Genomic DNA, 14,490 nt, shown 5'->3' with positions numbered 1-14,490 from the left:
TAAAGTTGAGAAAATTCTCAGTTAAAATTCAATCAAAACGTCAAGACTGGGAGGCAAAAAGCATAAATTTACGTGTGTGAAAAAGAATTAGCCTTGTCCTCAATGTTCTCAAATGAGGATTACAGACAGTTGTAAATCAGTAAATGGAATTTCTGATGACCTTCCAGAGGGTAACCTGGATTTGTTCTGAAACTGCACAATATAATACTGACACGTGACAACGTTTGAATGCGACAGCAATCTCGTACCCAGAGTCTTCAGGCTTTTTGGTCAGCGGGGCAACGCCGGGAAGACTCTGGGGACATCGAATTTTATTACCGCAGGATTTCTGCGGTAAAACAATGGAAACCGTTACGGAACAGCCAATCAAAAAAATTGAATTTTTTCGATGTCCCCAGAGTCTTCCCGGCGTTGCCCCGCTGACCAAAAAGCCTGAAGACTCTGGGTACGAGATTGATGCGACAGTAGCTGCAGACACCGCATCTTGTGTACCAAACAAATCAACATGTTTTCTAGAGAGTACTCACTTTGCACTTAGCATCAAGGCTATCAGTCCCGAGGCCATTGCCGTGGCGGCAGAACTGGCGCCAAAGTCATCTGTACATGCCTTTTTTGTATCAGCAGTAATCTGTAAAAAGATAGTAAAGGTTGGCTGAGATTTCTCGTGATTGTTGTCAATCTCTGGGGCATAATTATGATACCTGTTGTGTGTTATGATCACTGACGTTTGGCTGACCAAAGCAACAACCTCCAGTAATCATATCAAAACAGGAGCAAGAACCTGGGCCCAGATTAAAACCCGATTAAACTAATCCTAACAAAACCTTGATTCGAGGTTTAATGAGAAATCAATCTTTTCAAAAGATATTAGTCCCTCGGTTTTGATGTAGATGTTTCTTCCAATACCGCAAAATTAGCTTTTCAAACCATTTTTAACAAGCGAGCTGAAAACCTTGGTTAACTGCTAATTGTCTAAGCAAAACTTAACTGTCAATTGATAGCCAACTGATTTTTATTACCATTAAGGACGGTGCTTACTTCTGTTACTGCGCATACGTTCTGCAGCAAATCTCGAGATACTTTTCCCGCATAGTCATTAGCCACACAAAAATACTTCTTTATTAGTAGGCACCGTCCTTAAGAGCAGTTTAACAATTAAACAAAATCATCATTCGCACCTGACCTGTCAACTGAACCTTAACGTAACTACTTCTGATCCATCTTGAGAGCTACATTTGCTTTGATAACTAAAGAATGGTCCCAGGGTTCTGCTCAGGAAAGATCTATACTTTGTAAATAGACTGTGCCAAACATTTTGGTAACAATTCCCACCCACAACTAAAACCAATACACATGCATACTTTTCAATGAAAAGGTACTACTAAATATATGGAAGGTCACAAAGTAACAAAATCAAGTAAAGCAAATCAAGTAAAGTATGTCTCAATCTGGTAATACCCAAATATTACAATACACTAAAAATTGCTGTCCTACCACTAGGCTGGAATCACCAAAGATGCCCCTGCTGTAAGTCACTGCCATGATTCCGGCACAGTGTTCACCATAGTCTGGAACTGAACCATCACTGTTAATTCCTGTTATGGCAATTGTGTATATACTGTTAACGTAGCCACTGAACGCACAACTGTCTTCAACGATGATTCCACCGTTGCCTGCAGCAAATACATAGATTGATCCAAGACCTCTTCGACCCTAAACGTTGAGTTATAATAATGAGCATCATTATCATCATCATTACTATCATCATTTTGTTATATTTTGTGCGCATTACATTAGCAAGTGGAGCACCGGGTAACTAAAGGGTTAAAAGACCTTAGGAAGTCAGTGGTTGAAAACCAGCTTTTGGTCGCTGGTTGTGACTTTGGTTCTTATTAACCACCTCAATCAAGTTAATAATGGCCATTAAAATGGAACATAAAAAAGGAAAATGAGTAGTGAAGTGAGGGGGGGAGGGCGGGTGGGGCGAGCGCCAGATTTCCATATCCATCCATATAGCACAGTATCATCTATAATATTATTTTGCAGGAAACTGCGAATTTTTTCTAAATGGCAGCAGCAATATAATACTCAGAATTTCCTTTAGAACTTTTCTAGTGCACAAACACTACTTTCAGCAACAGAGAGCTGAAAGATTTGGGCCAAACTTCACACGATTTTTCCTCGCAACTCTAATTCAATAATAATAAATTAATAATGTAGTGCCCTCTCTTAGTCGGAGGGTGATACATTGTTGGCAGTTGAGTAAATGCCTAAAAGCCCGCACTTGTACAAACCGTCGAACAGAAGTGGCTCCAAAAACAGAACGGGTACCTGGGGCATCAATGTTCTTGTAGAATGCTTCAGCGAGCAGTCGCAGTAGTCCGACTAAAGCCAAAAAAGCCCCAGGCACCCAGCAAATAAAATGGTAAAAAAACAATAGGAAACATTTTTTAGTTACCTTTTCTGTACCATCTTGCAGTGCACGTTGTGTGAGGTATCCAGGACCGGCAACTTCAAATCCCTTGTCACTTGGCCCCCAGCTATTTGAATAAATGTCAATGTGATGTGTAGCATGACTTAGAGCTCTGGCTTCGTCAGCATCTGAGGCTTTCTTTGTGAAAAACAGACGGATCCCTTGAAGAATGGGGAGAAATAAACTCTACACATTAACAAAACGGTTGACAGCCACCCCTTTTTTGTACACACACACACACACACACACACACACACACACACTACCCTCCTAATGAACCCTCCAAAACTCCTCCGTGAAAAAGTTGCACGTCAGCAAATAAACGTTTTGCAAAAGTAAGGCGAACATGTGGTACTGATGGCGATAGGACAGAAAACAACTTGAAAGATGAAGAGGAGCACTATCATGAGCTAAGCACCCCACTTAGACCTTACTACAGAAACGCAATTATCTTGCCAGTACCAACTTTTTCAAACTTCACATGCAGTCAACGACAGCTGTACTTAGAACAACATAACTTAATCGATTATTTGATTGAAAACAAATGCCTGTGCCCAGTCCACGTTACCCTGACCTCCCTCATGGAAATCCCTGGAGGGGATTTTCATGCATAAACTTGGAATGGGCACGCAACCTCTAAACGAAACTTATAAAAAAATATTAATGTGTCACTATTCATGTACATTCTTCTTCCTAAATCTCTTATTCTCGCCGCAACAGCAGTGGCGGCATCTCTGAGTGGTCTTGGACTGAACTGTGGGGCAGTCAGGTTGAGTGCCGTATTCATTCCCCAATCATTAGTTTTCTTTTGTTTTTGTCTTTTTGTGAGATTTAGCACGCTTGATGGATGTTCTTTATCAAAGGCAATAATGAACATGACAAAAGAACACCAGTCTCCAGACTATAAAAGACTATTATTAAGTAATAACTAGTCTAGAAATTTCAACCATGACACCACTTGCCATCATTAGAGAACTGCATTGGTGCAAATGTGGATTGCCCTGGAGGGTGATCGACCAAGAGTACCACCGACGCCCAACACAAGATGCATCCTCCTTAGTCAAATGCAATTACATTGAGTTCCTTATCAAATTTCAACCCTACAAACCTCCAAGACTTGCTTTGAATGCCAAGCCCAATCCACATTCTGAATTATTAGCCACAGCAGCAATGATGCCTGCACATTTATCCCCATGTCTGAAAAGGAAAGTAAAAAGTGAGACAATTTATGTGACAGACTTAGGCTATGTTCACAATTGGTTTCCAAGCACAGTGTCTGCAAACGATTCTCACTGGGCACTTGTGTGAACAGAACCTTTAAACCAGTATGTCAAGACCTTGTATTCTGGTACTGAAGAAGGTACCGGTTCCCTGTGTGCACAAGCTGCTATTTTGTCCCCAGACCACTGCCCAGGCACTAGTGCTCAGCACCAAGTGTGAAATCAATGTAACTTATAAAAAAACTATATTCATTGCGAATAGCCTCAAAAGACCTCTTGGATCATGTCCAAAAAATTGGTGGGGAACCCACAGGACAATTAAACAGGAAGTTCCGGTGTAAAAGGGGCCTGGCCTGGCCATTCTCACCTTCAGTTGGCAATCAATCATCAGAGCGTAAACAACTGACAAACAACATGTGCCTTTTTCTTTGGCCTTTACCGATAAAATTGGCTTGGTTTTCAGAGTAACCCTTGTTAAACATATTAGAACTTGGTATCTTATATTGCTGTAGTTAACAAATAAAGAAGCCTCGACTGTGCTCTGTTCTGTTGTAACGCACGCAGGAAGCGGCTAGAGCACGAAAGAAGTGTAGGGGGAAACACGAGACGTGGTCGAGTGTTTCTCCCTACTTCTTGAGTGCTCTAGCCGCTTCCTAAGTGCTTTACAACAGAACAGAGCACAGTCGAGGCTTCTTTATTTGTTTTATGATAAAGAATTCTTTTATTTCCCCCCACATTCACCCTCATTTTCAAAACAAATTTTACTTTCCGAACGAACAGGTGTGGCGTCAGCGTGCATCTGTACTCTGATAAAGCACGCTATAATAAGCCAATCACAATCCTTGTAAGAATGTTTCAAATGATTTGATTGGTTGAACAACACGAAAGCTGTCAGACATGTCAAAACAAGGCATCAAAGTTTACAAACTTCGTTCAGCTCGAATGTAACACCAGTAGCGTCAGCGCTTCTGCAGTTTTGCCACTTAAATATCAAGATTGAGGAGTAAAATGTTCATTGAAATCCGGTGGATTTGTGGCTCATGAAAATCTGGACGTCATTAACATGGCAATTCGAAAACAAGCTGCTTAAAGCTTAATGCGGCCGGTAATAAACCAACTGCTGCGCTGTGTTTTGTGAATAAACAACAGTCGAATTTCCGGGAGCAAGAGGAGTGCTCGAACTGTTGACACCGTTAGGAAACCTGGGCTGCTGTGGCCTCTCACTCAATGGTCCGGAGAGGATTTTGAACAAGCTGTTAGTTGTCTACTCGAAGGGCGAGCGTTGTAATTTCATTCTGAGGCTTGCTTCCCTGCAGTGAGCGGATCGGACGTGACCGTGACACGGCGTGATAGAACTTGCACCGAAAATATAAGGATCTTGTAAGCTTACATGTATATATTTGTGTATTCACTAGCTAATTAAAGTTTCAGTTTTCTCAAGTTTTCCTTTGATCTTTTTGTACGAAAATATAGCTAACGAGCGTTTACGGGATCTTTGAACACTGTTTTTAAGCTTGTGACATTTTTACACCTTTCGCTTTAAAACTTGTCATGTCCATTTTATGTTATCTTTGGTGTTTTTTGTCTCTGCTTTCGATGTAATTTCGTCAGTTTCAGTGGTTGACATGTTTACATATCTCTGTTTGTTTATATTTCTACTTGGCTTTGTGTTTTAGTCGCTAACTTCTTCGGAAACTTAACGTACCCTTTCAATCACCGTGTTATTTGTACTGTTTTTTGCCTTGTATGCGCACAGGATAGTTTATGTCCATTGAAGCTATAAAGAGCTTGTTTTTGTTTTCTAGGTTTTAAAAGACGTCTGGATCGAAAAATAACAATAATAATAATAATAATAATAATAATAATAGTAAATAAATAAAACCGAGAGAGAAGTCCAGGAATTTCACAAACGGGCTGATGGCGTGACACCGTTGCTCCGTGCATCTGTACTCTGATAAAGCACGCTTTTTCAACCAATCAGCGCGCGCGTTATATCGAAACTTTATTTGATAAATATAACAATGGGGCTTATAATATTATGTGGCTTATTTTTCAGAGGACCTTGCCACGACTGAACAGCGTCTATAAATTTGCATCTCGTGCCCACAAAGGTGTAAAATGAAGGAAGGGCTTCCCTTTTACAGCGGAACTTCTTGTTTAAGAAGAACACCCACGAGGGATTGGTTATGTTATAGGGTAGAAAATGAATGGTTTAAATACTAGTACTGCTGAACAATTGCATATGCATGTCTACAATCTTCTGAACAATTTGTAGACCTTGCGTTTTCCTTCAAAGGCACCAGTTCTCTCCTCAGAATTTGCAATTCCAATGCTGGTTACCCTAGGCCATACACATTGAATTAAACCAAATACATGCCTGTACACAAATAAGGGAACATTGTGACATTTTGCATACTGTTTTGTTTTGTAGCTCTTTAGTTTAACATCAGCTGTTTCCACAGACAATTTTTTCATGGACGGCTCAAGTACAAGACTACTGTTAATACAATAACCACACAAACAACTCAAAAGAAACATTGTATCATAAATTGGTTATTAATTACCCATATTGTGGATAAGACTTGTTGTTGGGTACAGGGACTTCATCATTGTCAACCACGTCAAAACTTGCCTTTTTATCCTACAAGAAAACATAGTATAAAGAGGTAGTAAGACTGAAATTTCAAATGAGCTGTAGGGGACTTGTAGGAGCTGGGCCATTTAACTAGGTTCAAAAGTTGAAAAAGTCATTACATCAAAGATAGACTTACTAAAAATCTGTGTTGACTCTAGTCAAGACAATTATATTGTAACATTCTATTTTGACATAACTTGGAAGTAAAACCACTCGCTTTCCAGCTTGTGGTTCCACTTGGGTTTTGAGCATTTTATGATGTCATTTCTATTTTCTATGAATGTACAGACCCAAAGAAATTGGTTAACTGAAAAATAGCCCAGTTGTGTTTCGCCTGTATGACGATGTAGATTTCTACAATAATTCCAAGAAATCTTCTCAGACGTCAGAATGTCACCTGTGTGTGATTTTCCAACTTACTTTTTACACATTTTAGGGTATAAATTTTGTATTCAGTTGTTATGAAATTTGGCTTTCAGGCTCATCGTGCCAGCATGAAACTACAAGTGTAATGATGAGTTTCGATCACACTAATTAGTACAACTTTTACACTGAACAATGCTGCTTACATAGTTGCCACGTAACTCAGGATGTTCCGGGTCAAGTCCCTCATCTACCACAGCAACAACCACGCCTTCACCAGTGATATTCTGTTTCCAGACATCAATAACATTGTAGGTGGGCTGTCCACTTTTCCTATTCTGCATTTTACGAAATAGAAATAAAGGAAACATGTATATTAGCTAAAGAACTGCAGCCATGTTTAATGAATGAATAACTGTTAATTATTTCACCACAGGATGGACTAGGGCCTGTTAGGCCCTTCACTGAAAATAATTGCTAATATGCTGAGGGTAGAACAACAACTTAAGTAATAACTACTTAGAGTGCTAACAAATTAAACTAATTCATACAAATTATAAACTAATGCTACACTATCTAAAATCAGGAAAAAAAACAGCTTTCCTTATGGAGGCCTAAAAGGTGTTCAATGTAGTTAAAGCCTTTATACTGTTAGCCTCTATAGCAGCATTTGTTTACCCAAGCACGAAGCACAAAGCATCAAGTGGGAAGCAAAAGATACCAACACTCAGTTAATAAATATAAAAAGATTTCATCCAATAATTCCAATTAGGTGTCCAGCAGACTAGTAACATATTTTTCCTGGCAGAATTCATTGCCATTTTCACATTACTGTAAGTTGGCGTTATAGCTTTTCTTCTTGTGACAGATAGTCTAGGTTGTTTGGATGTCTAGATCTGGGATAATGCAAAGGATTGCAATTCACTTTGGCAAAACATGTCAGGTTTGTGCTTGGAGGCTTGTGCAAATCCTACAAAATTGATCACTGAAAATTGATTTTTAATGTTTTCTATTAGACCCCACCTCTTAATATAAGCCCTACAGTGATGCATAGCTTCAGGGTTTATTTTCAAACAACGTGCAGAGAAAAAATTCAGGGAGAGCACCCTCTAATGTATACATCCAGTAACCTTAAAATTTACAATGTAGGTGACGATGGCTGAACATCATGTTTTTCTTCAAAGAATAAAACCTTGAATTCAAGTGGTTATTTTGGTCACCATTTAGAGAAGGCAAAGTCTCAAAATTGCCATAACTGTGTTTAAATGGCATGTTTTACTATCACCTTTTGTGTGACATTCTCATTACCCTCATCCCTCTGATTAATTACTGTATACAACATGACTGCACAGTGTAACACACGAGTGGTCTGTTATTTCTCTGAGGGATAGTTAAACTGGCGAGCCACACTACAAATTTGCAGCAACAAATGACAGGGTGCTCTGAGCACTTTCTGCCATTTTTGCCTAGCTAGAACACAACATGGTGTGAACTGGAGCTCTGGCGTTAAATTTATTCCAACAAAGATAATTACATGTATTACTTAATGAATGTTTCTTACTTACAATATACCACATATCATCCCATCTTGGGTCATCAACATAAAAGAGCTCTGATGAAGATGATAGCAAATGGTAGGACTTCAATTCTTGTTGTTCCACCATCTTAACCTAAAGTGCAGCAATTATTTAATGAAAAATAAGTAAATATAAACAAATGAATCAACTTCAGTAATTGATTGATGGGTTGATTGACTGATTACTTGAGACTCTTATAAGAAATCTAGACCATCAATTTTCGGCTTCCAGTAATGCCTAAACATGTTTTTTGCTTTTTAAACTGATGCTAAAATAGCATGACGCACTCCCCTATAAATGACTCTGAATTTGTTCATGACAAATTTATTAGGTCAGTGGTTACCGTCAAGTTTAACTCCATCATGAAGAGTTAACGCCTGAGTCAAAAGTAGAGGTTGCCAGGTTCCTCAGAGCCTGGGCACTGAGACCACAAACCCAACCCCCAGGTGGTAGAACACCCAATAACCTGCCCTACCTGCAACTCAGCAACGAGCCCAGCCCGCCCACTCCCAACTTGGCACCCATCTCTCTAAAGTCCTAGGCTCAGTGAAAATATACTAATATATAGAAAAAAAACTAGCAATAATAATAATAATAATAATTATAATAACAACAACAACAACAAGAAAACCCTAACCCCACCCACACTTGTAAAGGTACAAATTAAGGTAGCCACAGAGAAAGGGAGGGAGAGAAACAAACTCTAAACAAAACACAGATCTGAAGCAGAAATGCAATGTGACTGAGAGCATGTGTGATGGTGAGCATTTACACTACCACAGACGATTGCTCACTAAAACCCTGCCTGTGATACAAGCATCCAGGATTCCTGCATATGGACACAGACAACCTCATTCCCAGGGTCTCCCCACTCTCGCTCCCTTGGACATGAATAGGAGAGACCCTGGGAATGAGGTTGGGACACAGATACACTAATAAAATGCAATGCTCAGATACACACCAATACATTGAGAAATGCTGACATACAAATGCCTACGACACTGTTGTCCACACAGACAACAAAAACTCCAGCTCCTAGTCATCAATAAGTTAAATTGCATTCAACTCTATTTTACTCATTTCAAGCTGCTGCCTAAGAAATATGGCAAGGCTACGAGAAATTCTGTTAAAATTTTCTGTTTAATAAGCTCTTCATGTGTTAGCCACCTGCCATGGAAGGATTTGCCATTAAAATAGCCCCCAAAACCCAATTATGCTGGCAGCAACAATAAAAAGTGCTAGATAACCATATGTACGGAGATAGGGTAACTGAAGTTGAGTAATTAAGTAAAAAGGAACGACCATTCAACCCAGTAAGCAAGGCTTTCCACATAGCAAGATCTTCAAAAAGACTTTTTCATTAGGAATTAAATTGTTTTGTTTTGCCTGAAGGACATGCAAAATAATTCTGTCATGTAGATCGCTATAAATTTCTTTATGTTTTTTAACTAGTGGGAATAGAACTTGTTGTTTTTCTTGTGTAGTACGTGATGGTTTTTTGGTCTATCCGAAGTGGAGTTTGACGGACAAGAAATACATATCCTGTGCGTATTGGAGTCTCCTGGACATAATTATTGGTAGCAGAGCAAGGTTTTTCTGTGGACGTTTCAACATGAATGGTGAAGTTGACGAGAATGTTTTGAATGACGCCGATGCAAATGAGGACCTCATAGATGTACAGTCAAGACACATAAATGGGCTGCAAAAACACAACTTATGAAACTTCATACTCGCTTGATAAAGTTGATGACAGACGAAACCATTGACAGAGACGCTATTCTAACAACCCTTGAAGATACAGAAGAAAAGCAGATGGAAACAATCCAAATAGTGGAAGATTTAGTTGTTCTCTACGAGAAGAAAGATGACAAAAGAAATGTGGAATGGGTTATTCCAGAAAAAATCCACACACACCCCGACGGATGGGGTCATTTATTAACCCCCCCTCTCACCTGGATTTCCTGAAGCACAAGACCCCCCCTCCTGTCTGGATTTCCAAAACTGTAAAAGACCCCCCCTCCCGCCTGGGTTTCCGGAAAAAAAATATGAGACTTAAATTTAATTTATTTTTAATAGGAAATATGCACAATCACATCTAAAAGACGTTCTTTTTTAATTTCTAAAGCTTCAGCTAATATTAAAAACTCTATCGTGTGGAACTAAAAAAAGAAAGGAGCAAAAATCCGAAAAAGCGAACAAGTTCATCCTTTGTGCCCAATGGACAATACCCATGGAATCTTAAAAACCGCACGCAGAAAACGCACTGGCTGCTTGTTCAACTGTGCTATGGATGATGGGACTTCAGAGAGGTTACCACTGTATATGTTGCAGGAACCGGTCCAAGAACTTCCTCCTTCTGTTGCTTTTGCAAAACCTTACGTTTCCAAAAGTTTTTTTTTTGAGGTACAGATGGCTACAAGCTCCTCTCGAGTATTTTCGACGAAGAGGGAATGTTTGGACCAAACATTCTTTGGAATTATCTTCTTCAGCTAATAGCTCTGCATCCTTGCTTGCACAAGTAAAAAATTCTTCTGCCTGATGCAGTGGAATCCACGCTAAAAACGCAATGGCAGACCAGACAACTGAGATTTCAACGGGGCTAACGTGAAATTACACAACGGTGGCACGCGGGATCTGGTACGAGTAGAAATGTGTCAGGCGTTTCAAACTCTTCGTAGGCTCGTTCTAATTAGTATCTTGTTGTTCGCGTTTTCTGCTATACAGTAAAAGGACCTGCTATAAAAGGAACTTAGATTATCATTTATTTTAGGTACAAAATGTGTGAACAAAATATTTCTACTATTTTTAGGGTCTGATAGCGCTGAAGTGTCACCGAACTAAACCTTCGAATCACGTGAACTATCGGTCGAAATGACCCAGGCTGCAGAAGACTTTCTTAAGTTCAACCCCCCTCCCGCCTGGATTTCCAGAGTCTTTGACCCCCCCTCCCGCGAGAATTTCAAGAATCCCATCCGTCGGGGAGGTGTGGATTTTTTCTGGAACAACCCAATGCTCTGAAGACAAAATAGACAAAGTGATAGACGACACCGACAAACACGTCGCAAACGTGAAAGATTTTCTCTTGTAACTTTGTACAGAAAACACTGCCCTTACCTTCCAGTGATTCATGCATCAATGAGTGAGTTTTCTGGAGAAATCGTTCCAAAACAAAATGAAATAAAAAAGAAGTTACAACCTTTGATGTACAAATTGCTGAACCCGAGATGAAGTGATGACAGTCCTAGACTTTACAAGGATCTGCTTCAATCTGCTAAAACGAACAAAAATTCGCAAGAAGGAGCAACCATTGGAAGGGATATACATATAGAGCCAGCTAAAGCACATTTCTATTGCTGTGTTCAATGGTGACAAGAAAACTTACAAAGGATGGAAAACAGCTTTCATGGCATGTATTGATCAAGCAGCAGTGACACCTGAATAAAAGTGAAGCTCTTAATGTGGTAAAAATGTTAGGACATTCAGCAGGTGGCTTACAAAGCAGCAAAGGGCCGGAGAGGCTAGTGGGCGGTCAGAGAAGAAAAATTGCCCTTCATTTAGAAGAGTTGGAGGCCATTAAGTCTGTTCGCACTGGCAACGCAAGAGATTCAGAGAGGTTTGCAGATTTGTTGGACGTACTCGTAGTAAATTAATCTCAAAGAAGCCAATTGACATGAACTGGGCAAATGTATCAGTCTGTGCAAAAAGTTGAACGAGTCAACTTTAGCTCACTATCATCCCTAGATGTACAAAAATGGCGGCCGGGAAACAGTGGAAATTGTTATAAGGAGTTTATCGTTCAAAAAGTGGCTTTGGAGACCCTTTGGGGAGTTAACACACCAAACAAGACTTTCGAGCAGAAGCGAAATCAGAAGGATAACAAGAAGTCATTGTTCAGGATATGTGGGATAAATAATTGCAAGGACAAGCACAACAGATTAATGCACACCCACAGGAATCAACAAGATGGAATTGATCATGAGCAGATAGAAGAAAGAAGTAGTCAGCTGATGCCAGATCAGAATGTACAAAGTGGTGAAACATCAGCCAGGAACAGCAGCCTGAGTATTTTTCTCAAGTTCGCCGAAGAAGTAGTCTCCCTCGCAGCCGTTTTTTGGGCTGTCACCAAAAAACGGCTGCGAGGAAGACTACTGAAGAAGCTCACGTTTTTAATTTAGCCACATCTTGCTTGTTGTAAACAACAAAATCTTATCAAAGTTTCGCCCAGTTTTCTGATTTATCCCCTCTTTTTTTCGGCTTATGTTTCCATATAATCTCAAAATCTATCGTTTCATTCAAGAATTAATGATTGGAAGCCGAAAACTGTGTAAAAATGTTTATTATTTACGCCACCACGCGATCGGCTGAAAATGGCGAGTTTGCTGGATTCTATTCAAATCTTTCCGCTCTTGCGAAAATTTAAATTTTTCATTCTCAGTAATTGTTTACTCCCTTTAAGCCATTATAAAGTTAGAGCCCTAAGATAATTTAGGATTCCTTGTTTTCCACGACTACATGCTAATCCAAAAATGCACTTAAAATAAATCTTGCACCAGCCGGCTATGAAGAATTTCTTTCCGAGTAGAGCAGTTTCATGCCCTGTTTTGTTTTGTTGTTGTAGTTTTAACTTGAAGGTAAAGTCATATAATAAATCCTTTATTGACCAAACTTGTTCGGTCAAGATGGCTGGATATTGGCCTCGTTCTTTAGAACGCAAAAAAAGAACCTGGCCAATATCCAGCCATCTTGACCTCACGCTTGGTCAATAACGCATATAACTTGGACTTCAGTTGACTTTGGAAAAGTAGTTCTAAGCTCTAAGCTTAAATTTCCACCTACATTTGGCTCAGACTGGAGGCCCTTGTGAACATGAGTACTTCGAGTACTGCATACTGCTTCCACCTTCTCATGCTGAAAACTGTAGTAATTGTCAACAACCTTTAAAAAGACAGAAAGAGTTTCAATAGTAAAATACAGTTTACATGTATGATGTTATTTACACTCTCCAAGTGTAGATTACCTTCTATAGCTACATGTAACTAACACACCCTCTAATACACATCTTTACTGTTGTTTAACAATTTCATTTTTTGTCCACTTAATAAAACTGTACAAAACGTAAGTTCTCAATTTGATAGTTTTTAACATACAGACTGTATGACTGGAGACAAGAATAGGTACATGTCCCTGAAATGATACATGTAGGTGACAAAGGGGATGAGTGCTAGGTTCTTACAGTAGATCATCTAACTCTTAATTTATATTTTATTATGTTATTATTATTATTATTATTATTATTATTATTATTATTATTATTATTATTATTATTATTATTACTATTAGGAAGGTCCTTTGCTGCCTTTCTTTTTTAACTTGATGACATTTGTTTTTGTTTTTCTTTACAAAAACATTATGCTTGAAACTAGTCTCGTCTTAATTTTTTTCGCAATCGCATATTTTTTAAAAAAAATCAAGTCTCTTTTTTAATCAAAATATTAATTGTAAGTAGGTTTTTAATAGCTCTTTTTAATATACTGTACTTTTAAAGTGTAAATAGCAATTTGTGTGGAATATTTTAATAATTAAAAGATATATTTCACTTTAATAAATTATTATTATTATTATTATTATTATTTATTTTTTATTTATTTTTTAAACAGCATTTCCAGGGTTGAGGTCAACTTTAACAACAACATCAGGGCCAGCGCAGCGGGAGGGGCTGCCCCCCACTTTCTGTAAAAAAAAAAAGACAATTAAAAATTAAGTAGTAGACATTTTAAAATAAAAAGTATCTTCAAGCTTCTGCTGGTAAATCCTTCAACCAGCCGAGCAAGAGAAAGGTCCTTTACAGCGGCTCAAAAGGTTCAAAACATTGTTCTGCTCAACAATGTCTGAAGAAAGGTTCAGTAATCTGACAGTACTAAACACTCACAAAGACAACAGAAAAACTTTGTCTTGCCAACATGGCAAATGAATTTGCTGAAGGTAATGATTAATCAGAAAACAAACTTCAGCAAATTCAAAGGATTGACATCCTCCTCTTGAAATCCTCTTCTGTAAAAGCCATAGGATAAAACTATGAAATGTTGAGTAGTTTGGATGAGAACTCAAAAAACGCAAGCCATATTCAACATTTTCAGATCATTTTCTCTTTTTTTTGACGCCCACTTCGCTGATAACCTTTTAAATTTACAGCCGGCGGCGTAGTCAAGGTCCCGGATATGT

General features: G+C 38.8%; 1 protein-coding gene across 5 annotated transcripts in view; it reads right to left on the bottom strand.

Moving 5' to 3' along the window:
- Nucleotides 1-14,490, bottom strand: part of LOC146459388 (proprotein convertase subtilisin/kexin type 6-like) — a 67,218-nt gene that overhangs the window by 45,533 nt on the left and 7,195 nt on the right. For all 5 annotated transcript variants that reach the window (XM_085089600.1, XM_085089601.1, XM_085089603.1 and 2 more), the window contains exons 2-9: nucleotides 13,105-13,203; nucleotides 8,257-8,361; nucleotides 6,898-7,029; nucleotides 6,258-6,334; nucleotides 3,582-3,670; nucleotides 2,459-2,634; nucleotides 1,495-1,713; nucleotides 528-628 (exon numbers count right to left, since the gene is read on the bottom strand). In XM_085089600.1, coding sequence (XP_084945726.1) covers nucleotides 528-628; nucleotides 1,495-1,713; nucleotides 2,459-2,634; nucleotides 3,582-3,670; nucleotides 6,258-6,334; nucleotides 6,898-7,029; nucleotides 8,257-8,361; nucleotides 13,105-13,203 — 998 coding nt within the window. The remainder of the gene's footprint in view (nucleotides 1-527; nucleotides 629-1,494; nucleotides 1,714-2,458; nucleotides 2,635-3,581; nucleotides 3,671-6,257; nucleotides 6,335-6,897; nucleotides 7,030-8,256; nucleotides 8,362-13,104; nucleotides 13,204-14,490) is intronic.

This window comes from Pavona decussata, unplaced genomic scaffold (assembly GCF_977016875.1).
Source record: "Pavona decussata unplaced genomic scaffold, jaPavDecu1.1 SCAFFOLD_219, whole genome shotgun sequence".
NCBI lineage: Eukaryota > Metazoa > Cnidaria > Anthozoa > Scleractinia > Agariciidae > Pavona > Pavona decussata.
The sequence above is the reverse complement of the archived record's forward strand: the minus strand, read 5'-3'. Positions and strand labels throughout refer to the sequence as shown.